General features: G+C 41.2%; 1 protein-coding gene across 3 annotated transcripts in view; it reads right to left on the bottom strand.

Moving 5' to 3' along the window:
* The window catches only part of BEND5 (BEN domain containing 5), a 1,382,785-nt gene that overhangs the window by 560,874 nt on the left and 797,188 nt on the right, over positions 1–24,723 (bottom strand). For 2 of the 3 annotated variants that reach the window (XM_084852551.1, XM_084852553.1), the window contains one exon: positions 6,236–6,369. The exons of the other annotated variant lie outside the window; for it this stretch is intronic. In XM_084852551.1, the coding sequence (XP_084708677.1) occupies positions 6,236–6,369 (134 nt within the window). The remainder of the gene's footprint in view (positions 1–6,235; positions 6,370–24,723) is intronic. 3 annotated transcript variants of the gene reach the window in all.

Below are 24,723 nucleotides of genomic sequence, written 5' to 3'. Positions count from 1 at the left end.
GAAAGAATCCTGCCTGAAATTCTGGAGAGCCGCTGCTGCAAGTCAGTGTCAACAATACTGGGCTAGATGGACCGAGGGTCTGACTCAGTATAAGGCAGCTTCCTATGTTTCTATGAACACAAAGCTTTAATAAAAAATAGGAGTTTTTCGTTTGTTTTTAAGTGGAGGGGAAATAAATACAGTTCATTTATACAAGCCTATGTATGCCTACTCAGATGCCCCATTATGTTTAATGAGGCTAACCCTCAGGAAAGTGTGCATAAGATTCCAGCAAAAGTTACTTTTGCAGGGAGGTTTGCACCTCGTTGTTCTGCATGTTTACTCAGAAATAAGTCCTGAGTTGTGAGCATGGTACCTCAGGCTTAATACAGTGCCTACCCAGTTCTGGCTAATGAATTGACTACCCTTTCAGTTCAGTCCTATGCATGTTTTGTCATGGGGGGGGGGGGTGTTGCATGAACTCTAACTTCATTGGTGAGGGAAAGGCACTTAATACATGCTCAGAGTTTCTCTATGACTTAGCCCTAGTTTTGAAAACAGACTCATTAGCTGAATCTTGGTGAAGTCTTGGCACAAATGAAGTTATGGGGAGGAAGATACAATGAGAGCTTGTGCACTAGGAGGAGGTAGAGGAGAGTTGCACAAAACAAAACGTATGTTTTTATGAGGAGTTGCTGTAGGATGAGGAGGGATGGTTGCATGGAGGGGAATAGTATTGGTAGGGGGAGAACGTAAGTACTCATTTGTAAAAGAAAAGCATTCTGCACATGCTCAGAGGCACTCTATATTTAAGAACATAAGAAGAGCCATGCTGCATCAGACCAAGGTCTATCTAGTCCAGCATTCTGTTCACACAGTGGCCAGCCAGATGCCCACGGAACAACCCACAAGCAGGACATGAGTGCAATAGTACCTTCCCACCCATGTTCCCCTGCTGATAACATTGGTGAAATGAAAATAAGTTCTAGTAATTCTAAATTTGAATGCATGTATATCCTTCAGAAACTTCGCAGGTTTCTTGCCTGGGGTCATCTTTAATGACCTGTGCATTTTCATACAGATCTACCCAAAAATCTATTGGGGAGGGGGTGAAGGGAAGGGAAAGCAAATCACTTCTTCCTCCAAATTGGAGTACTCCCCTTCCACATGAACTGCTGCACCTATCCTTCTGAAACTTTGCTGGTTTCTTACTTAGGGACACCTCTAGGCTGTTTGTAATTTTCAGTGCAATGGTCCACAAAGAATAGAGAGAGAGACGTACGTCCTCTTTTGGAGACCTCAAAATGTCAAGGCCATCCTTGTACAAAACCCCTTGTGGCTATCAATCTGAAATTTGGCAGGTATCATCTCCTCTGATGGGGAAATGAATCCTGAAATTTTTATCCAATTCTTCCAAGGACTAACAATGTTATTGGCAGTTCCCTTTAAAAGAAAACAAAAATACAAACCCTGCACCTATTTTTCTGGCATTGGGCAAGTGTAATCTCCTTCTCTGGGGCTACTATGCCTGAAATTACCATCCAGTTCTAATTTCCCATGGTAGTCAACAGGAAGCATAAAGACTGATTTTTTCCAAACCTTGACTCAGGTTTGGTGCTGAGCTGAGGTGGACTGACTACAAACTAGCCCGAGCAGAAGCGGGATGTTTTCCAAAATGCTGAATCGGGGTCTGAGTTGAAGTGGGGTGGGGAGTCAATGCACACTTCTTATGTATGTATGTAACCTATGCACACATGTAAGCACACCACATGCACACCACATGCACACCACACGACTGGGAATATATATGCAAATTTGTGTTATGGGCCTGTGCCCTGGATCTTTTAAGAACCTAGCAACACCCCTGGCCAGGAGGCATAGGAAACTACATCTCCCATGCACCTCAGCTGGAAAGGATGCCCCTAAGCACATTAAAGTCCTTAAGGATACGGTCTATGAGATCTCCCTGTCCAGCAAGCCCTGCCCCACTGCCAGTTCTTCTGGACCATCCCCCTTGCCAAGATAGATTTGTTTGGGAAGCATGACTGGATACGTGACCTGATGGGGGAGGCTGGGAGTAAGCTGCCCTAGGTCCTGGTTTGTTCCAGGTTTTTTTGGAAAAGGTTTGGGAAAGACCTAAAGATTTTCCTGAGAATTCTTTGTGAACACTCAGAAAAAAATGAACTCCTTATAAGATAAATTAGAGGATCTCATTCATCACTAGCCAAAATCAAACCCAGAACAGTACAAAGATCTTAAGATTCTAATGACAAGAGACAGCCTCAATTCCAAGTATGTTCAGAATCTCTTCAATGTCATGAGGCCAAGCATTTGAAGAAACCTGCAAGTTTCAAAACCAAAACGTGCATTGACTAGAATGACTTTGCAGTTCAACAGTAGATCTTGTCACAAGAGGAAACTTCCATGATGAGACAATATGAAAAAATAGTAGGTATGACAGCACATTGATTCCAAAAAGTAAAGACCCATAATGAACATTTTTGTCCACTACTTAAAGCATGATAAATTATTTCTGGAAGTTTCAAAATGATCCAGTGTATTTAAGTGCAGGTATTTGCTTGCTCAAGTGCAGTTACAAAAGATTTACTATCTGCTGAAGAGAAGGTAAAATTGCACTGATTGGAGAAACTGAGTTCTTTAAGCAATCAAAAAGACTATACCCCCAAACACCCAGTAGTTTTTATCAAATCAAAAACAGTTTTCTGCCAATAGCAGGTTGGATCCAGACTTAGGGCACAATCCTATTGGTTGTGCCCTTGTGAGACAAAAGATTCCAAACTCAGAGGCTGCCATGTATCCAGTGTCCTGCCAGGATGAAGACCAGCAGGGCAAAAGAAGTGGCAGAGGTGATCCTTACCTTTCCATCCTCTGAGCACTAGGTTTTTCACTAGATGGTTTTCTGCCCATCTAGCGACTGCACTTTCAAGTGAGAAGGAAAGAGGCTGGAAGAGGCTAAGGATAGCTCATATCCTGGACTCTCCAGTCTCTTCCCCTCCCCATCCACCAGAATGCCCCCTTTTCAAGGTCAATTTTCTGACCTCAGAGGCCAACTGGTGCAGTACTTTCCATTCCACCTGCAAGGAGGCAGGGAAGGGGGTTGGATTTCTGATTCCCTCTTCCAAGGTCAGAGAGCTGTCTCCGGCCTTAGAGGAAGAATCCCCACTATCCTATGACCCCCCAGACAATGCCTAGAGACCACAGGATTGCTACGTCATCTCAGAGTAGACCCATCAAAATCAATGGGCTTTAACTTAGTCATGATTAACTAAAGTCCCATTTATTGCAATGGGTACACTCCAAGTATGACTAAATCTGGATCCAACCACACTGTTTTGTATTGTATCTAGAAATTCTATGCCAAGATTTTAATAGACCACAGTAGAGCTTATTCAAAGAAAATCTTATCATATTCTTAGTATATGAATATTCTTTCATATCTTCCCGATAGTGCCTTACAGTACCCCGGTAGATCCCAACAAGTCAGCTCTTTGCTTTCTGCTGCCTAGACACACAAATTGCCTTGTTGATCATTTTCCAGAATGGCATAGCTTTTATCAAATAACTATAGGGATGTTCCTTCAACATTTGGCAAGCTTGTAGACACAATTTATAGAAGAGGACTAAGTTTTCATTAAAGTATAAATAGACCCTTTTGGGCTTTGGCACAGTTTGCCTCTACTAACTTTTTACTTTAGGGTATATTATTCTCAGCCATGGGAAAATCCTGCACTTTGACAAACTACAGAAGAATAGAGAGAAATTCCACTTTTTAGCCAACCCCCAATTAGTTGCCAGCAGAAAGGCTCAGATTGTGTTTTGGATGGATAGCAAAATGTAGACTAGATCTAAAGGAGATATGATCCATGTGATATGGCTGATCAAGTCCAATATATTAAGCCAAAACTTCCTTAACATTTCACAAAGCCTGTTCTTGCCTGGCATCACCTTTATTTCCTGGGTGGAAAACCTGTTACTAACCGAGGATTCTACATCACCATCACAAAAGGAAAAAAATACCAGGCTGCTATAATGAAACACCCTGGGTATCATGGTGAGTGTTCCTTCCCATTTTGGCTATGAGAAAATATACTTTCCATTACCCATATAGCACCTGATAGTATAGTGTACAATTGTACAGTGTACTACAGCAACAAGCAAATGAGCTGTCGAACATTCAGGCTTTCCAGTACTGCTACTGGGGTGTCCCACAGAGACTAATGTAAATGCAGGAAATGTGTGAATATGGATTTTATATTTATTTATTTATTTATACACACACACACACACACAAAATAAATGAATGTCTGATGAGAATGGCTTTGTGTAGGATGGTTCATGTTTGGTTGAGGAAAATCAAAATATGTTTTTCTGGGCACAGTATGTGGCAGCATTGCTGGAGGTAAGATTGTAGACCTGATCAGCCCCATATAAAATCAAGATGTAACTATAATAAATACATTTTAAATATATATCGTATACATCTAATTACTAATCAGGAGTTATATATTGATTATATGCTGTGGCGATCTCCAAGTAGAATTTGCTTTTTCATGTTTCTGCCTGTTCTTTTTTGTTGCAAATTGAAATAAACTTAAATTGAGATGTAAAAACACAACCTGAATGTGTTCCATACTATTTTATACTTACAAGCTATGTATATGCTGTTTCAGTCTATAATGTTGCCACATTATTGTAAATGTACATGCATTTGCTCCCCATTTAATTTTCATAGAATTAAGATTGGGTACACATCTGCAAGGAGCACTAAATGCTAGTACCGATAAGCAAAGGAGGGTCAGATAATGTTTTACCTCAGGAATCCTACTTACCTCAGTGGAGAAATGAGTGATTATTTCATAGCACCCAACAGCGGGCTAAACAGGGAAAGCTTTGGTGAATAATATGCGCCTGATGAACCAAAGCTCTACAATCCACAAACAATTTTATCACATAAGCAAAAGGTGTGTGGGGGGGTCATATGTTATACACATTTTGTACTATCTGTGTTTTTGCATCAGTCTTATACTAATTATTTTATTACATTGTGGAGCTTCCAGTAATTTTCTTAGTTCCACATTAGCAAAATGTTTGAATGTTATAGCCACATACTCTTAAATCAGCAGGGTGCAAAAATTGGTTGTGGGGTAGATGCCTTTAAATGCATATTAACAACAATAACAAAACCTGGAAGAAATTTTGCAGGGAACTTTTAACCCAAGATAAGTAGATCTGACAACCCAAATCTATTGAGAAAAAGTAGTTCTCAGATGGTGGAACTAAAATCACTCTGGCTGAATATGTTTGCCCAATCACCTAAGAGACAAGTACACTAAACCTCATTTTACAACTCATGGCAATATTTTTCTGTGACATTTTCAGTTTATAATGTGCTTCTTTAATCTTGTGAAGTACCTTGTTATGATTCCCATTTAGCAACAGAGAGCTTAGGCTAAGAATGCCATATACAATGATCCCATGGCTCACTCACGCTACTTGTTCATGCAGAACCAAACCAGGGTTTGGTGTTATAATTTTTATTAACAGAGTAAGATTTGGTCATGCAAACAACTTCTAGAAAAGAAACAGGTTAAAGACAGGTGTTGATGCTCTCAAAAAGTGTAACACATGGATTAACTCTAAGTGTAATCAAATTGTCCATATGCTATACTTTAGAAGATGCCAGTCCAGTATAAGGATATTTACTAGTATTAATTCATGAAAATGAAAAACAGTTGAAGCCGCTGAAAAAGCCTTACAGCAGATGCCACTGCAAAATAGATTGTCATGAAAGTTTATTTTTCATTTACAATACTACTTTATTTATAACTCTGATAACTCACTTTCACAAAGTCCAGTCATTGCCCTTCATTTGAAAATAAAACAAAACAAAAAAACCCACTTTGGGCTGAAGTGAAACAGTGCCCAACAATTTCTAAATAAAGGAGCTTGTACACAACTGAAAGAAATAACTGCATTTAGAAAAAATGACACTTAAAGCATTTCAGGGCTCTCAATTATAATCATATCCCCACCAATTTTAGTCCAAAATTTAATTGGAAGTAAGTTCCACTATATTCAATGACACTTACTTTTATGTAAGTGTTGCACACGATTGAAACCCCAATTTCTCTTTGTGCATTCCAAGGACTGAAAGCCAGCCTGGAATTCTTAAATGGTTTATCACAGACTCAAGCACTTCCAAATTAAAAAGAAAAAAAAACCAAAACTTCAATACCTTACAGTGTCTAAGTTCCATATCTTCATCCCCATAATCTGTAATTTCCCCTGTTTCTTCTAGGTGATTGAGAGAGAGCTTGGGGATTTTAATTTTCTTCTGCATCACACTGTTTTCAAGGTCAGTTTTATCTTCTGTAAATTTACATAAAAATAAAATTGGTCACATTCATCAAACTGGTCATTCAAATGCCGTATGACTGAGGCTAGAACACTTAAAAAGTTTCCAATGCTCGATTACCTTCAGTGTGCAGTGAAATTCAACTGCTCCACAGACTCTAAACGTTAACAAAAGAAATGAAGAGTGCCATATGCAATTCTACATATTTTAAAATTTGATTCCCCAAGATGAAAAAATAATACAGCCATCAGGGTCATGCTTGTGTTAGTCCATTTAAAAATATGAAAATTTAAAATTACCTATTACCTAACACACACACATACTCAACGTCAGGTCAACTGCTTCATGTAGAAGTTGGTGTGTTGTAGCCCTAGTACACATGTATTAAGGATACTGTCTGTAAAATCAAGACCTACTCTATCAATTTTCCTACATTAGGCAAATAGTATTACTTCGAGTGCTAGACAAAGACTAAGGAAATCCAGATTCAAAATCTCCACACAATTATGGAGATTACTGGGGCCAATCACTTTATCTCAGCCCAACCTATCTCAAAGATTTCCTCTGATTCTAAATGGGGAGGAAGAAAGCTTGTGAGATCTTTAGAGGAAGGGTGGGGTAATTTTATATATATATATATATATATATATATATATATATACACACACACACACACACACACACACACACACACAGCAACGTGAAAAAGAAAGTACACCCTCTTTTAGTTCTATGGTTTTACGTATCAGGATATAATACAAATCATCTGGTCCTTAGCAGGTCTTAAAATTAGGTAAATACAACCTCAGATGAACAACGACACACGACATATTACACCGTGTCATTATTTATTTTACAGAAATAAAGCCGAAATGGAGAAGCCATGTGTGAAAAACTAAGTACACCTTATGATTCAATAGCTTGTAGAACCACCTTTAGCAGCAATAAGTTGAAGTAATCATTTTCTGTATGACTTTATCAGTCTCTCACATCGTTGTGGAGGAATTTTGGCCCATTCGTCTTTACAACATTGCTTCAGCTCATTGAGGTTTGTGAGCATTTGTTTATGCACAGCTCTCTTAAGGTCCCGCCAGAGCATTTCAATCGGGTTGAGGTCTGGACTTTGACTGGGTCATTGCAACACCTTGATTCTTTTCTTTTTCAGCCATTCTGTTGTAGATTTGCTGGTGTGCTTGGGATCATTATCCTCTTCCATGACCCAATTTCGGTCAAGCTTTAGCTGCCGGACAGATGGCCTCACATTTGACTCTAGAATACTTTGGTATACAGAGGTGGTCATGGTCGACTCAGTGACTGCAAGGTGCCCAGGTCCTGTGGCTGCAAAACAAGCCCAAATCATCTCCCCTGCACCACCGTGCTTGACAGTTGGTATGAGATGTTTGTGCTGATAGGCTGTGTTTGGTTTTTGCCAAACGTGGCGCTGTGCTTTATGGCCAAACATCTCCACTTTGGTCTTGTCTGTCCAAAGGACATTGTTCCAGAAGTCTTGTGATTTGTTCAGATGCAACTTTGCAAACCTAAGCCATGCTGCCATGTTCTTTTTAGAGAGAAGAGGCTTTCTCCTGGCAACCCTTCCAAACAAACCATACTTGTTCAGTCTTTTTCTTATTGTACTGTCATGAACTTTAACATTTAACATGCTAACTGAGGCCTGTAGAGTCTGAGGTGTAACTCTTGGATGTTTTCCACTTGTGAACAGCCTTCCTCACTGTAGAATGATGGACTTTAAATTGTTTGGAAATGGCCTTATAACCCTTCCCAGATTGGTGGGCAGCAACAATTGCTTCTCTAAGATCATTGCTGATGTCTTTTCTCTTTGGCATTGTGTTAACACACACCTGAATGCTCGAGACCAGCAAACTCCTGAGACTTTGGCTTTTATAGAGGTGGTCACACTTGCTGATGATCAATTAACCAAGGGCATCTGATTAGCAGCACCTGGCTGCTACTTGGCCTCTTCATACCTATGGAAGCAGTAAAGGTGTACTTAGTTTTTCACACATGGCTTCTCCATTTTGGCTTTATTTCTGTAAAATAAATAATGACACGGTGTAATATGTCATGTGTTGTTGTTCATCTGAGGATGCATTTACCTAATTTTAAGACCTGCTAAGGATCAGATAATTTTTATTATGTCCTGATACGTAAAACCATAGAACTCAAAGAGGGTGTACTTTCTTTTTCACATGACTGTATAATATATATACACACACATACACACACACATACACACACACACACACACCTCATTCTGCAGACTGCAAAGAATCTTGCATCTGGTGATGTCTCTCCTCCCCACTTCTCTATCCCTTAGAACAGGAGTGAGCAGAAGGTAGATCTCCAGATTTTTGGATTTCAACTCCCAGAAGCCCGTGCCAGGATGTCCAATGTTCAGGAATACTGTGAGCTGAAGTCTACAACATCTGGAGGTCTATTTTCCGCCTACCCTTGTCTTACAACACTGTTACAGCAGATTCTCAGGCACCAGGGAGACCACTGCACAATGGGTAAGACTACATTTCCCAGGAATCCTGAACACTGAGAACCTGCCATAGCAGCTCCCCAACACCCCTACCCTATAGCATTCCCTCCCAACAGAGATATGCCTGTTTCTATCTATGGCTACTTTTAAGAGGATTTTAAAAACACACCTGTTCTCCCTGGCTTTTAAGAGAAGATGTTTATGTTATTCACTGCTGACAGATATTTTGAAATTCTATTTTATTGAGACTGGTTTAATTTAAAATTGTTTGTATTTAGTATTGTTTTGTTAATACGTTTGAATTGTTTTATGCTGTACACTGCCTTGGGAAGACTATGGACTTGAAAGGCAGTTAAGACATGGATTAAATGAAGTAAATAAACAAAGAACATAAGAATGTGATAACATAAGAGACCTGCTGGATCAGACCAAAAGCCTATCTTGTTCAGCATTCTGTTCCCACAGTGGCTAGTCAGATGCTCATGGGAAGCCCACAAGCAGTCCATGAGTGCAACAGCATTCTCCCATTTGTGTTCCCCAACAACTGGTATTCAGAGGCATACAGCCATTATAACTAGTAGCCACTGACAACGTTATCCTCATATTTCAATGTGCACCTTCCAAAAAATAAGCATTAAAAGAAAATTGGGGGGCAGTATATCATTCCATCTATATCCCATGTTCAGGCTTTGAGTGCCATCACTAACATCACCACCCACACACAAGACAGAAGAATCAGCAGGCTTGGTGGAATGCCAAAGTTTGCAGAAGTACAAAAAAATAAGGGATGGAGGTGGGGTTGCGCCAAATAAGAACTGGAAGTAATTTCAGAATTGCCATCTCTTTCTATCTGGAACTCTCTACCTTGAACATCTCTATATAGAGGGAATCTGACTATATTTAAATTAGTAGTCTTAACCTCTGATTTATTTAAAATGGAATACAATCAAACTTAAGACTATAGGACCAGGGTTTTAATACCACTCTTTGGTTTTCGATCAATGACTCACATGGCCCTAGTTCACAGTCTTTACTGCACATGTTCCCCTTACCTGCTCGCAGCCACCACCAAATTAAGTAAGTATCTTTACCTATGATTAGTTGTATCAGTAAGAGAATCTTACTTATTTATATCAGTAACTTCTCTACTATTTAAACCCAACACTCTAATCAATCCATGCCTCTAATTTTGATGATCTACTCTTTATACACATGACATCACCAATCTGTTGACTCTGTTAATTTTTTTCTTTATGGAAATTAAGAACATAAGAACATAAGAGCCATTTTGGATCAGACCAAGGATCCATCTAGTCCAGTATTCTGTTCACACAGCTGTCAACCAGGAACACATGACCAGGGCATGAACGCAACAGCACCCTCCCACCCATGTTCCCCAGCAACTGGTGTACATAAGCTCAATGCCTCTGGTACTGGAGGTAGCATATAACCATCAAGGCTAGTAGCCATTGATAGCCTTTTCCTCCAGGAATTTGTCCAACCCCTTTTAAAGCCATCCAAATTGGTGGCCATCACTACATCCCATGGTAGCAAATTCCATGGTTTAACTATGTACTGTGTGAAAAATTACTTTATTTGTCCTGATTCTCCCACCAATCAGCTTCATAGAAAGCTTTTTTACAGTGGCTGCACATTGGGTTGATACCTTCATTGTGCTGTCCACCACAACCCCAGGATCTCTTTCCTGGTCGGTCACCGCTAGCTCAGATCCTATCAGGCTATACTTGAAGTTGGGATTTTTTGCCCCTATGTGCACCACTTTACACTTGCTTACATTGAACCGCATTTGCCATTTAGATGCCCATCCTCCCAGTCTGGAGAAATCCTTTTGGAGCTCTTCACAATCCCTTTTTGTTTTAACCACCCCAAATAATGTGGTGTCATCTGCAAACTTGGCCACTTCACTGCTCACTCCTAATTCCAGATTATTTATGAACAGGTTGAAAAGCATTGGTCCTAATACCGATCCCTGTGGGACCCCACTATTTACTTTCCTCCAATGGGAGATTTTACAATGTATTCCTACTCTCTGCTTTCTGTTCTTTAACCAATTACTGATCCATAAGAGGGCCTGTCCTCTTATTCCATGGCTGTTAGGTTTGCTCAGGAGTCTTTGGTGAGGGACTTTGTCAAAACCCTTTTGGAAGTCCAAGTAAACAATGTCTACCAGATCACCCCTGTCTACATGTTTATTGACACTCTCAAATAACTCTTAAAAGGTTAGTGAGACAGGACTTACCTTTGCAGAAGCTGTGTTGGTTCTCTTTCAGCAGGGCTTGTCCTTCTATATGCTTACTAATTTTATCTTCAATAATGCCTTCAACCAATTTACCCGGAACGGACGTTAAGCTAATGGGCATGTAATTTCCCTGATCCCTCTGGATCCCTTTTTGAAAATTGGTGTTACATTGGCCGTCTTCCAGTCCTTTGGTATAGAGGCTGATCTTAGGGACATGTTGCATAGTTTGGTTAGAAGATCAGCACTTTCATATTTGAGTTCTTTGAGAACTCTAGGATGGATACCATCTGGGCCAGGTGATTTATTTGCTTTCAATTTATCTATGAGGTTGAGAACTTCATTTTTTGTCACCACTATATGCCTCAGTTCCTCAGACTCCCTTCCTGAAAACATCAGTTCAGGCATAGGTATCTGTCCTAGATCTACTGCAGGGAAGACGGATGAAAAGAATTAATTCAGCTTCTCTGCAATCTCCTTGTCCTCCATCAGTACTACTTTAACTCCATTGTCATCCAATAGTCAAAATGCCTCCCTAGCTGGTTTTCTGCTTCTGATATATTTAAAGAATTCTTTATTGTTGGTCTTGATGTTCTTGGCGCTATGCTCTTCAAAATGCTTTTTTGCATCTCGTCTGCTTGCATCGTCTTTGTGCAAGCTTGTGCTGCCTTTTGTTTTCCTCACTTGGGCAAGACTTCCATTTTCTGAAGGAAGCTCTTTTCTCTAATAGCTCCCTTAACACTGCTCGTTAACCATGCTGGGGACCTCTTGGACTTGATACTACCTTTCCTAACCTGTGGTATACATTTTAGCTGGGCTTCTATTACTGTGGTTTTGAGTAATCTCCACGCATTCTGAAGGGATTTAATCCTCCCTTCTCCCCCTTTTAATTTCCTTTTTACCAATTCCCTCATTTTAGAGAAGTTTCCTCTTCTGAAGTCAAACGTGACTGTGTTGGACTTCCTGGGCATTTTTCACTTAAATATATTAAATCTGATAGCACTGTGATCACTGTTTCCAATTGGTTCAGAAACATTTACATCTTGTACTAGATCCTGAGCGATACCACTTAGGATTAAATCCAAGATTGCCTCCCCTCTGGTTGGTTCCATGATTAACTGTTCTAGGGCACAATTGTTTAGGGCATCAAGAAATTTAACCTCTTTGTCATGGCTGGGACATGCATTTATCCAGTCAATGTGGTGGCAACTGAAGTCACCCATTATTACAAGACTTCCTTGTTTGGAGGCTTCCCATCTCATGTTCCCTTTGAGCATTCTGGTCTGGGGGACGATAGCATGTTTCTAGCACTAAATTAATTTTGGAGCCTGGTATTGTCACCCACAGAGCTTCTGTGGAAGAGCCTACCCCTTTTAGGTCTTCTAGTCCACTCAACACTATGCCCTCTTTGACATACGGGGCAACACCTCCCCCAGTACGCCTTTCCCTGTCCTTCCTATAAAGTTTATATCCAGAGATGACCGTATCCCACTGGTTCTCTCCGCTTCACCATGTTCCTGCAATGCCCACTATATCCAGGGTTTCCTTTAAAATCAAGCACTCCAACTCTCCCATTTTGGCTCGGAGGCTTCTAGCATTTGCATAAAAATGGTATACCATTTTACATGGTATCCCTCCCCAGATGCCTCTGGCGTGTGCATCTTTTGCTATGGGACCTTGGCCCCTTTGATTGGCTATTATGTTCTACCATGTACTCCTGACTTATTTCCTCCCCTTCTACGTTTGGGCAATCAGAAACATTTTCATCTTCATCCCTTTGGGATGATTTAACCAAACCGAATGCCTCCCACCTCCTGGTGGCTTTCCCCCAGGGTTTAGTTTTAGAGCTGCTCTGCCACCCTTTTTGTTTAGCACCAGCAGTCTGGTTCCATTTTGGTTCAAGTAGAGGCCGTCCCTCTTGTACAGGCCTGGCTTGTCCCAAAATCTTCCCCACTGCCCAACGAATATGAACCCCTCCTCCCTGCTCCACCGTCTCATCCACAAATTGAGACTCCTCAGCTTCGCCTGTCTAGCTGGCCCTGTGCGTGGAACAGGTAGCTTTCTGAAATACTTTCATGTGGATACTGCTAGTATGAACTTAGTTTCATTTTCCTGAAGCAGAAGCTTTCAATGGGCTCAGAAATGATTACCGCTGACAGTGCAGAAAAGTTCTGCGTAACCAAGAGAGCTTTGAATTTGTGTTTCTCAAACAGGAGCACCTCCCATGCATAGCAGTTGCACAGAAAACCTCCTTTGAAACCAAGAGGAATTTCAAAAGCAGTTTGTGATGGCAGGGAGGGGGCATGTCTACTGTTCAAAGATGGGGGAATAGCAGATGACATGCCCAACCTTGACCTATTGATCCTGACCTATGGATGTAAAAAAAATGGGCTATTCAATATAAATTTCTTAAAAAGAAGATTTTAAATATTAACCATATAATTGTTCTGGATTTTCCATTGATCTTACAAGTAGATAATGTTTAACAGAGCTGTAAATTGCTTGGGTAGACACTGGGTCAACCAGAAGTGTTATTACTCACAAAATTTTCATGTGCCCCCTACCTATATATAAAAGTGTCAATCGTTTGTTGCACATCAACAACAAATGAAAGAAAAAGGGAAAGAAACTCCTCCAATTTAAAGACTTCCCTGCCTGTTTACCTGGAAGCAAATTCACTACAGGCAAGTAGCTATTTGCTGGATTTTATTATATACCACACAAAGAATGCTACTGCTGTGCTGTCCTAATCACCTAACTCCAGCAAGGATTCATTTTCCTGGCTAGAGGAAATCTTATCTTTTTCATTTATCAAATCTGTAGTACAAACTGCAATTCTATTGGAAGCAACACACAACGGACAGGTTCAGATGTAACACTAAGGCATATTTTAGCATTATTTAAAATTAACCAGACTTCCCCATTATGCCCAAACTTAGAGAACTATAATTTGTTTAATAATGCTTTTATAAGCAAGCCAGGATTGAACTATAGTTTATGATACTAGCTTATTCACTAACCAGAGTTTGAACTAACCAGAGTTCCCCAGGTTTGGACAAAAGGGGGAACTCCGGTTAGTTTAAAACTGGAACCAGATGCGTTCAGCATCCTCTTCTGACACAAGCCCCAGGAAGAAAGGGGAGGGACGAACACATGAGTCCAAGGCTCACTGTGTTTCATGTGTATAACACTAAAATGGTTGGTGTTACATCTGAACCAGCCCACTAAAAACAACAACACATTCACACTTTATAAAGAGGGTATGTAGATCAATTAGAGAAATGTAAATTCCTCATCAAAAATATTAAAGTGCTTGAAACGTTAAATGTACATTAAAATGTAAGAAGTTATAGGATTTTTAAAGCACTGGTGCATTAAAACAAGATGTGCATGTCCCATTACGAAAAAAAGAGTATTATTCCTGTAGACTAGTCTTCCTTTCTATGTTGTATGATGATAATTTATCTTTTACAGCATTCAGATTAGTATGAGCAAAGCAAAAGAACCTGTGAAAGAATTCTGCAGAAATATACACCTGCCCAAACCAGGGTCATGGATATCTTTGGAATTCTTCCTCTACCCTCTAAAGTTCTGCCCTTTTCTTGGAGCAGTAAATTATATGTGCAAAAAGGCATTCATGGCCCCTGTATTGCCATTATACAGACCTCAAATGTCTTGTGTGATTTACCACCGTTACCACTGAAAAAATAAGGACATTTCTTCCCTTACTACCACAAGCAGCACCAGCACTCAGGCTTCATTAAGACTAGTCAACACCATAGTGCCAAAGTGGGCTGATGCTCTAACTGATCCAGATTTTACTCTACAGGCTATATCCAATCTTGACTGTTCGCCAGTGGAACAGAAAGCGCTGGTGGAACAGTTCTCCACTCTCCCCATGCACTCCTCAAATCTGCTCCAGTAAGTTGGGACCCGCCAGAGCAGATTTGGAAGGCACTTGGAGGGGGGGCTTCAGGGGAAGAGAGCAAGGGGAAGTCCTGTCATATGAGTGGACATTTGCTCACTTGACACTGGATTCCAGCAAGTAACCTATAAATTCCATGGAGAAGGAGCACCCAAATACATCTTTAGCAGAAAGCAGGAGCAGCCCTAATCTAGATCTGGATACATATCAAAGGAATGTGTGTGTTTTCTTTATTATGCCTAAATTGGTAGTTGCAGAACCTTCTGCATCAGAACACCTAGTCCACTCTTTCCATATCAGCCTGTTCATACTTTAGGATCTTCTTCTGAGGCTGTTTCAAGCATTTTCCTTCTTAGTACACGATGTGACTACACAGGAGAGGGCTTTTCCAGTGCTGGTGCTATGGGTTTGGAATGCCCTCCCCAAGGAGGTGTGCCTAGCATCTACTTCATACAGCTTCAGATGCTATTCGTATTTATTATGGCATTTAAAAATGCTTATAATGCCTTTTTTTGTGCAAAGACGGGCATGATAAAGGACAAAGAAGGCAGGGACCTAACAGAAGCAGATGAGATTAAGAAGAGGTGGCAAGAATACACAGAAGAACTATACAGGAAAGATCTGAATGTCCCTGATAGCCATGATAGTGCGGTCACTGAACTTGAGCCGGACATCCTAGACAATGAAGTCAAGTGGGCCTTAGGAAGCATTAGTAACAACAAAGCTAGCGGAGATGACAGTATGATGCTGTTAAAGTGCTACATTCAATATGCCAACAAATCTGGAACACTCAACAGTGGCCACAAGACTGGAAAAGGTCAGTTTACATTCCAATTCCAAAGAAGGGCAACGCCAAAGAGTGTTCAAACTACCGCACAATTGCGCTCATTTCACATGCCAGCAAGGTGATGCTCAAAATCCTACAAGCTAGGCTTCAGCAGTATGCGAACCGAGAACTACCAGAAGTACAAGCTGGGTTTAGAAGAGGCAGAGGAACTAGAGATCAAATCGCCAACTTTCGCTGCATCATGGAGAAAGCAAGAGAATGCCAGAAAAACGTCTATTTCTGCTTCATTGACTACGCTAAAGCCTTTGATTGTGTGGATCACAACCAACTGTGGCAAATTCTTAAAGTGATGGGGGTACCAGACCACCTTACCTGTCTCCTGAGAAACATGTACGAGGGTCAAGAAACAACAGTAAGAACCAGAGATGGAACAACCGATTGGTTCAAAACTGGGAAAGGAGTACGACAAGGCTGCATATTGTCACCCTGCTTATTTAACTTATATGCAGAGTACATCATGAGAAATGCCGGGTTGGATGAATCACAGGTCGGAATTAAGATTGCTGGTAGAATTATCAACAACCTCCGATATGCAGACGATACCACCCTAATGGCAGAAAGCGAAGAGGATCTAAAGAGCCTCTTGTTGAGGGTGAAAGAGGAGAGTACAAAAGCTGGTTTGAAACTCAACATTAAAAAAACGAAGATCATGGCATCTGGCCCTATCACTTCCTGGCATATAGAAGGGGAAGAAATGGAAGCAGTGACAGATTTTACTTTCTTGGGCTCCAAGATCACCGCAGACGGTGACTGTAGCCATGAAATTAAAAGACGCTTGCTCCTTGGGAGGAAAGCTATGGCAAACCTAGACAGCATAGTAAGAAGCAGAGACATCACCTTGCCGACAAAGGTCCGTCTAATCAAAGCTATGGTTTTCCCAGTAGTAATGTATGGCTGTGAGAGCTGGACTATAAGGAAGGCTGAGCGCCGAAGAATTGATGCTTTCGAACTGTGGTGCTGGAGAAGACTCTTAGAGGCCCCTGGACTGCAAGGAGGTCAAATCAGTGCATCCTAAAGGAAATCAACCCTGACTGCTCATTGGAAGGACAGATACTGAAGCTGAAGCTCCAATATTTTGGCCACCTAATGCGAAGAGAAAACTCCCTGGAAAAGACCCTGATGCTGGGAAAGACTGAAGGCAAAAGGAGAAGGGGACGGCAGAGGATGAGATGGCTAGATAGCATCACGGATGCAATGAATATGAACTTGAGCACGCTCCGGGAGAGACCGCAGGACAGGAAGGCCTGGCGTGCTATGGTCCATGGGGTCACGAAGAGTCGGACACGACTGAACAACAACAACAACAACAATAATGCCTTTGCAAAGTTTTACTTGCTGCCTCTTGTTGTGATATGAATGCTGCGATTTTATTATACAGCACCCTACAATATGAGCACAAAAATGTTTTTAAAAAATGAATGTTTAAAACCTGGATTCCTCCTTAAGATGCATCTGCAGGGCAATGGTGCCACACAAATGATGTACGTAAGCTATCTTACAATGTGAAAGAGCTCAGTTTCACAGAATGGCCACACCAGCACCAAACTGGAGATGCTGAAAGCTCTTTTAAGAGAGAAAACTAAAAGGTTGATGCTTATCATAAAAGGGAGAAAGAGGAAGATGGTGTTGTTTAAATAATTTGGCAAGGATCAGTTATGATTAGGAAAGCTACATCTTCCATAGATTATAGAAAACGTTAGTTTTAGGAAACTAAAAGGGAACTTACAAGAAATGAGTCAGGAGTTAATGAGTTAAGACTGGGCTTGAGGGATGGAAAGAAAGACTGAGTAATACTATACATATTACAAAAGGGTAACTATGTAGAACTCTACAGAGTAATGGATCTGACAGTCTCAATACTAATTATACCTTTATTAATTTATTTTGGTTACTTTACACCAGGGGTTTCCTTTATCTCCCATCTCAAAGATCGGAAATAAGGGCAGGGTTTCCCGTGCTAGCACTAATGATAGCAAAGGAAACCCTGCGTGAGAGCAGGATTTCCCTAGCTTGCATTAGCTCTAACAAAGGAAACATGCCCTTACCTCCAGTGGGGACGCCACAGCTCTGCAGACTGCACTGGGAACAGCCTGCACCCCTGCTTTATACAATGATGAATGAAACACTTTCAAGTTACATCAGAGAAAGCAAGCACTCCAGCTATATTTATTGGTAACTAACAAGTCCCTCTCAACACCTACTAAGCGTTATGAACAAACTTTACCAAAGTATTGATGGTAATATGATTATCAGACAAAAGAATGAAACTAGAAAGAAGGGAGACATCATGGTTTATGGAACTTGAGATTTTTTTAAGCCTGACTTTTTCCTTCACACTGCCTTTTTTGTCTCAGTTTCTCACAGGGATGTTAATGCTTGTAGCATTCTTTGGTATGTAACGGCACAGTCCTATGGGTTCTGCTCTGGGTACTCGTAAGCCCCCGAATGTGGAGGCTTAGGAGCATCTAATGCAGAGAGGGAAGTGCCTGGCACCTCCCTTGCTGCATTTAAACTAGATGGGCGATTTTGCCTGTCTAGGGGAGGCTCCAGGGAGCGGGAGGGAAGGAGGCTGGGGCGGTGATAGCAAAAGTCATAAGCCAGCCGCCCTGGTCTCCTCCTGTCCCCACCCCCAGGAATGCCCCCTTTCTCGTTTCTGCACTCTGTTTACCGACCATGGACATGTAGCCGGTGCAGTTGTCTCCATGCTGGCTATGCGGGGGAGGGGAGCATGGTTTCCTGACTACGAGGAACCTTGTAGCCAGGAAAGTGAAGAATCCTATGTCCCCCAGACACTGTCAAAGGGGAATGGCATTGCTCTCTAAACATACTAAGGATTATAATCATTATCTGATAGCTCCTGCAGTCCTTTTGAAACCCCAAAAGAGCATTAGTAATAACTAACATGGAAACAGAAGTGAAGCAACACACTTTATGGTCCTACGTGTTCAATAAGCTATTCATTTCTCATCTTTAAAATTATAAAGTCTGTCCCATTTTCATGTACTACTCTATAGCAAAGCCATTACATGACTAGTATCCTGCCTTGTTCACTAGAGTTCAGTCTTAATTAACTTAATTACTTCACCCAAATCCATAAGTTAGTTCTATGATTAAATGAAATCCATAACTTGGTTCTATGATTAAATGAAATCCATAATTTGGTTCTATGATTAAATAAGGACAAATGAATGGGAAAACCAAACTACATAAACTTCAGTGGATAAGAAAGAATGGATCAGATATGTATTTGCAAAACTTCCAAATGAGGCTGCTCAATGGTCTATGAAAATCTGGTCCTGGCTTTTGGCGTCTGTTGTGGCTTGAGTGGATCCATGCAGAATTCAGCACATGGTAAAGCAGTAAGTAGTCTCTTTACTGGACATCCAGCAGAGAATCTACTTCACGTATTATCACAAAGCTGCCAAAAGCAAATGGAACAATGTATGGTAAATGTGGGATCCACTGCAAACAAGTATGTGGTAAAGCAATCTCAAGACCAAGTCAATGCATGCCAGACTTTATACAGCTCTATATACAGTCTCCATGTATCAGCTGGCTCATATCCAAACCTTGTAGGCCAGAGACACCGCTGGCAACCACACACAAAGAGACTTGTGATGAAGGGGGGGAGTTAGAGAAGGAAGGAATACACAATGACCAGTTCTGAGTAGTAGCTCTTTAAGTATGTATGTACCATACATCAATATTGCTTGGTAATCAAACCTATTATTTAAGGATAAAAAACAACCAAACAAATACAGCTAAGTCGACATAGCAGAAGTGACTTCAGTTAGTTTGAGTGGACACAAAAGCACCATGAATATAACTTTGTATATAAGGGTGGGGGATTTCTAAGGTGTAACTAAATCTGGCCTATATTATTTCAGCAGTATCAATTTTGCTTAAATGGTGAGCATCTGCCCCAATTCAAAGAGACAGGTTCTTGCACTGTTCATGGGAGGCACTCAGAAGCAGTAAAGCTACTGAGTCCTTCCAAAGCTCAGCATGACTATAGGAATAAGCGCCTTTTCCAAGCCTAAAACTTGGGAGTACAGTGGAGGCTGATTTCTGATCTTAATATTGGGCTTCACAGGCATTCTGAGTGCCTCCAGATTCAATGTGATAAGAGGCTCTGAGTCAGCAGCGAATACAAATTCTGTCTGACTCCTAAAGTTACTAAAATTGGTGAATGCCCGCTTAGCAGGATTTACGAATATGCAAAGGATCAGGTTGTTAGTCACATTATTTAACATAGATCAGTCCTTGTAATTTAAGTGAACACAGCAAAACCCAAGCTAACTCAAGGTAATTTTTAAATGATTTACTATTTACTCTGAGTATTTGAGTTTAATACTGGGGCTTTTGTACAGTTCACACGGTAAAGAAGTCATGGATGTCTAGTGCAATAAAACATACTGCATGTATGTACAACAAATAACTGGACACTGAGACCATTCCAAACATTACATAGCAAAAATCTTGGGGGAAAACACGTGTGAGGAGGCCCTTAGAAATGGTGAGAATACCTGTCAAGGAATCATGATTAATGAGAACTCCTCCCAAGCTCCCTTCATCTCCTCACAGTGTATTAATCACGATTCTATGCTGATGCTAAGTCATATCTTATTTTTGTAAGTATAAAATGGAAAATTAATTAAAAATATTTTTAAAAGAAAACGATTCCTTTCCTAATCCAAAGAGTTGTCATCCTTGCCCATGTGGCAAGGCCTTCCACAAATCAGGCACTCTTAATATAGAATCATCATTGAAACTAGACATTCACATGTGGCAAGTAAGAACCAGGAAGGGACAATTTTGTAAACGAGAAGACTGCAGTTAATGACAGTTTTTGAAACACAGCTACTTCTTTACACAAATATCACCACTGGATTATCTATACTTGGGAGATGATTACACTATAGTTACAGAATATTGCTGTTCTTTTAGTAGATATACAGCACAGGATAAAAGTCACAAGCATGGGGAAAGTAACAGCAAGTATTCAAACTACACTTTAGCATGGAAATCTTTATAGGTGGGCCCAGCTTGATTAAATAATTGATCCTATCAGGAAATGACATCATTGTGTAAGAGAACATGCTTTGCATGCAGAAGGTCCTAGGTTTGATCCCCAGCATCTCCAAATAGGGCAGGAAAATCTGAAACACTGGAGAGCCACTGCCAGTGAGCGTCAACAATACTGAGCTAGATGGACCAATGGTCCAGCTCAGTGTAAGGTAGCTTTCTATGTTATGCTCCAATTGAATTTCGTGCCTAGGTACATTGTACTCAGGATATATTTGCTATGTATAGGAGGAATGGGGAACATCAGGCCCGGGGGCCAAATCCAGCCCTCCAGATGGTTCCCCAGATGGCCACATTCCCTTCTTCTGGCCTCATTCTTTTCCACCAACCACCTATCATTTGATGGTTTCCTGGCTTTTGTACAGTTTTTCCCTATTCTAAGCCTATCCTAAGGCTTATCTACTACAGTAAGATCTTTAAGATACAATATGCTGGTAAATTTTGTAATCTTGGTCCCAATCCCAATTGTTGTACAGCAACAATAATCCAGAATAAGCAACAGCTTCACTTGCTGTCTCATAACGAATATTATACTGACCTCATATTTAACACAGATTTGGAGAATTCTAATGTTACCAATAGAATGATCTCAGTACGAATCCAAGGCAAACCATTCAACATCACAGTAATTCAAGTCTATGCCCCAACCACTGAGGCCGAAGAAGCTGAGGTTGATCGGTTCTATGAAGACCTACAACACCTTCTAGAACTAACACCAAAAAAAGATGTCCTCTTCATCATAGGGGACTGGAATACTAAAGTAGGAAGTCAAGAAATCACTGGGATAACAGGCAGGCATGGCCTTGGTGTACAAAATGAAGCAGGACAAAAGCTAATAGAGTTTTGCCAGGAGAACATGCTGATCATAGCAAACACTCTTTTCCAACAGCACAAGAGGCGACTCTACACATGGACATCACCAGATGGTCAATATCGAAATCAGATTGATTATGTCCTTTGCAGCCAAAGATGGAGAAGCTCCATACAGTCAGTAAAAACAAGACCTGGAGCTGACTGTGGCTCAGATCATGAGCTGCTTCTTGCAAAATTTCGGCTTAAATTGAAGAACGTCGGGAAAACCACTAAACCGTTCAGGTATGACCTAAATCATATCCCTGATGAATATACAGTGGAGGTGAGGAATAGATTTCAGGGATTAGACCTGATAGACAGAGTGCCTGAGGAACTATGGACGGAGGTCCGTAACATTGTTCAGGAGGCAGCAACTCAATCCATCCCAAAGAAAAAGAAATGCAAGAAAGCCAAGTGGCTGTCTAATGAGGCTTTACAAGTAGCTGAGGAAAGAGGGGAAGCGAAAAGCAAGGGAGAAAGGGGAAGATATACCCAACTGAATGCAGAGTTCCAGAGAATAGCAAGGAGAGACAAGAAGGCCTTCTTAAATGAACAATGCAAAGAAATCGAGGAAAACAACAGAATGGGAAAGACTAGAGATCTCTTCAAGAAAATTGGAGATCTCAAGGGAACGTTTTGTGCAAAGACGGGCATGATAAAGGACAAAGAAGGCAGGGACCTAACAGAAGCAGATGAGATTAAGAAGAGGTGGAAAGAATACACAGAAGAACTATACAGGAAAGATCTTAATGTCCCTGATAGCCATGATAGTGCGGTCACTGAACTTGAGCCGGACATCCTAGAGAGTGAAGTCAAGTGGGCCTTAGGAAGCATTAGTAACAACAAAGCTAGCGGAGATGACAGTATTCCAGCCGAGCTATTTAAAATCCTAAAAGATGATGCTGTTAAAGTGCTGCATTCAATATGCCAACATATCTGGAACACTCAACAGTGGCCACAAGACTGGAAAAGGTCAGTTTACATTCCAATTCCAAAGAAGGGCAACGCCAAAGAGTGTTCAAACTACCGCACAATTGCGCTCATTTCACATGCCAGCAAGGTGATGCTCAAAATCCTACAAGCTAGGCTTCAGCAGTATGCGAACCGAGAACTACCGGAAGTACAAGCGGGGTTTCGAAGAGGCAGAGGAACTAGAGATCAAATCGCCAACATTCGCTGCATCATGGAGAAAGCAAGAGAATGCCAGAAAAACGTCTATTTCTGCTTCATTGACTACGCTAAAGCCTTTGATTGTGTGGATCACAACAAACTGTGGCAAATTCTTAAAGTGATGGGAGTACCAGACCACCTTACCTGTCTCCTGAGAAACCTGTACGAGGGTCAAGAAGCAACAGTAAGAACCAGACATGGAACAACCGATTGGTTCCAAATTGGGAAAGGAGTACGACAAGGCTGCATATTGTCACCCTGCTTATTTAACTTATATGCAGAGTACATCATGAGAAATGCCGGGTTGGATGAATCACAGGTCAGAATTAAGATTGCTGGGAGAATTATCAACAACCTCCGATATGCAGACGATACCACCCTAATGGCAGAAAGCGAAGAGGATCTAAAGAGCCTCTTGTTGAGGGTGAAAGAGGAGAGTGCAAAAGCTGGTTTGAAACTCAACATTAAAAAAACGAAGATCATGGCATCTGGCCCCATCACTTCCTGGCATATAGAAGGGGAAGAAATGGAAGCAGTGACAGATTTTACTTTCTTGGGCTCCAACATCACCGCAGACGGTGACTGTAGCCATGAAATTAAAAGACGCTTGCTCCTTGGGAGGAAAGCTATGGCCAACCTAGACAGCATAGTAAGAAGCAGAGACATCACCTTGCCGACAAAGGTCCGTCTAATCAAAGCTATGGTTTTCCCAGTAGTAATGTATGGCTGCGAGAGCTGGACTATAAGGAAGGCTGAGCGCCGAAGAATTGATGCTTTCGAACTGTGGTGCTGGAGAAGACTCTTACGAGTCCCCTGGACTGCAAGGAGGTCAAATCAGTGCATCCTAAAGGAAATCAACCCTGACTGCTCATTGGAAGGACAGATACTGAAGCTGAAGCTCCAATATTTTGGCCACCTAATGCGAAGAGAAAACTCCCTGGAAAAGACCCTGATGCTGGGAAAGACTGAAGGCAAAAGGAGAAGGGGACGGCAGAGGATGAGATGGCTAGATAGCATCACGGATGCAATGAATATGAACGTGAGCACGCTCCGGGAGAGAGCGCAGGACAGGAAGGCCTGGCGTGCTATGGTCCATGGGGTCACGAAGAGTCGGACACGACTGAACGACTGAACAACAACAACAACAACAACGTTACCAATTACATAGGTAATCCCGTGATTTGAAGTTCTGTTTGTTTGTTTTCAAATCCTGCAGTAGTTAGGCACTCCGAGTACAGGGGGTGGTTCTAGATTACTGCACAAAACAAGGTTTTGCTCATCTGGCACATGGGATTCTTATTAATTCTCAGCCCTTCCCAACAGCTAAGGGTCCCAAGGACACATCACCTCACCCCACCTAAATTTTCTCTGACTTCAAAATAGTTCTAGAAGGCTGAAGGGCATTTCTGTTTTTCAGTTCTGCAATGTGTGCATCTGTGTTGCCAGCTCATAATGTCAAAAAGTGGACTGCAGCACACTTGGGAATGAATGCTTGGAAAGAAGAGTCTCTTCTCTATGTACTCCCCCGGAACCTATGTTCTGACCAAGGTGTACCTTTTTCAGAATAACAACCCCTACCTCTGGAATTATTCTGGCTTGCTCACCCCTGTTTTGAGATATACTGAAGAATAATATGTTAATGTTTAAAATAAACTTGTAATGTTAAACAACAACAACTGGAGTATGGTGATAACATTAATTTACTATATTCAGACTTAGAAATCATGAT

Source organism: Heloderma suspectum, chromosome 4 (assembly GCF_057233095.1).
Source record: "Heloderma suspectum isolate Gila_16-S chromosome 4, 16-S_ref, whole genome shotgun sequence".
NCBI lineage: Eukaryota > Metazoa > Chordata > Lepidosauria > Squamata > Helodermatidae > Heloderma > Heloderma suspectum.
The sequence above is the reverse complement of the archived record's forward strand: the minus strand, read 5'-3'. Positions and strand labels throughout refer to the sequence as shown.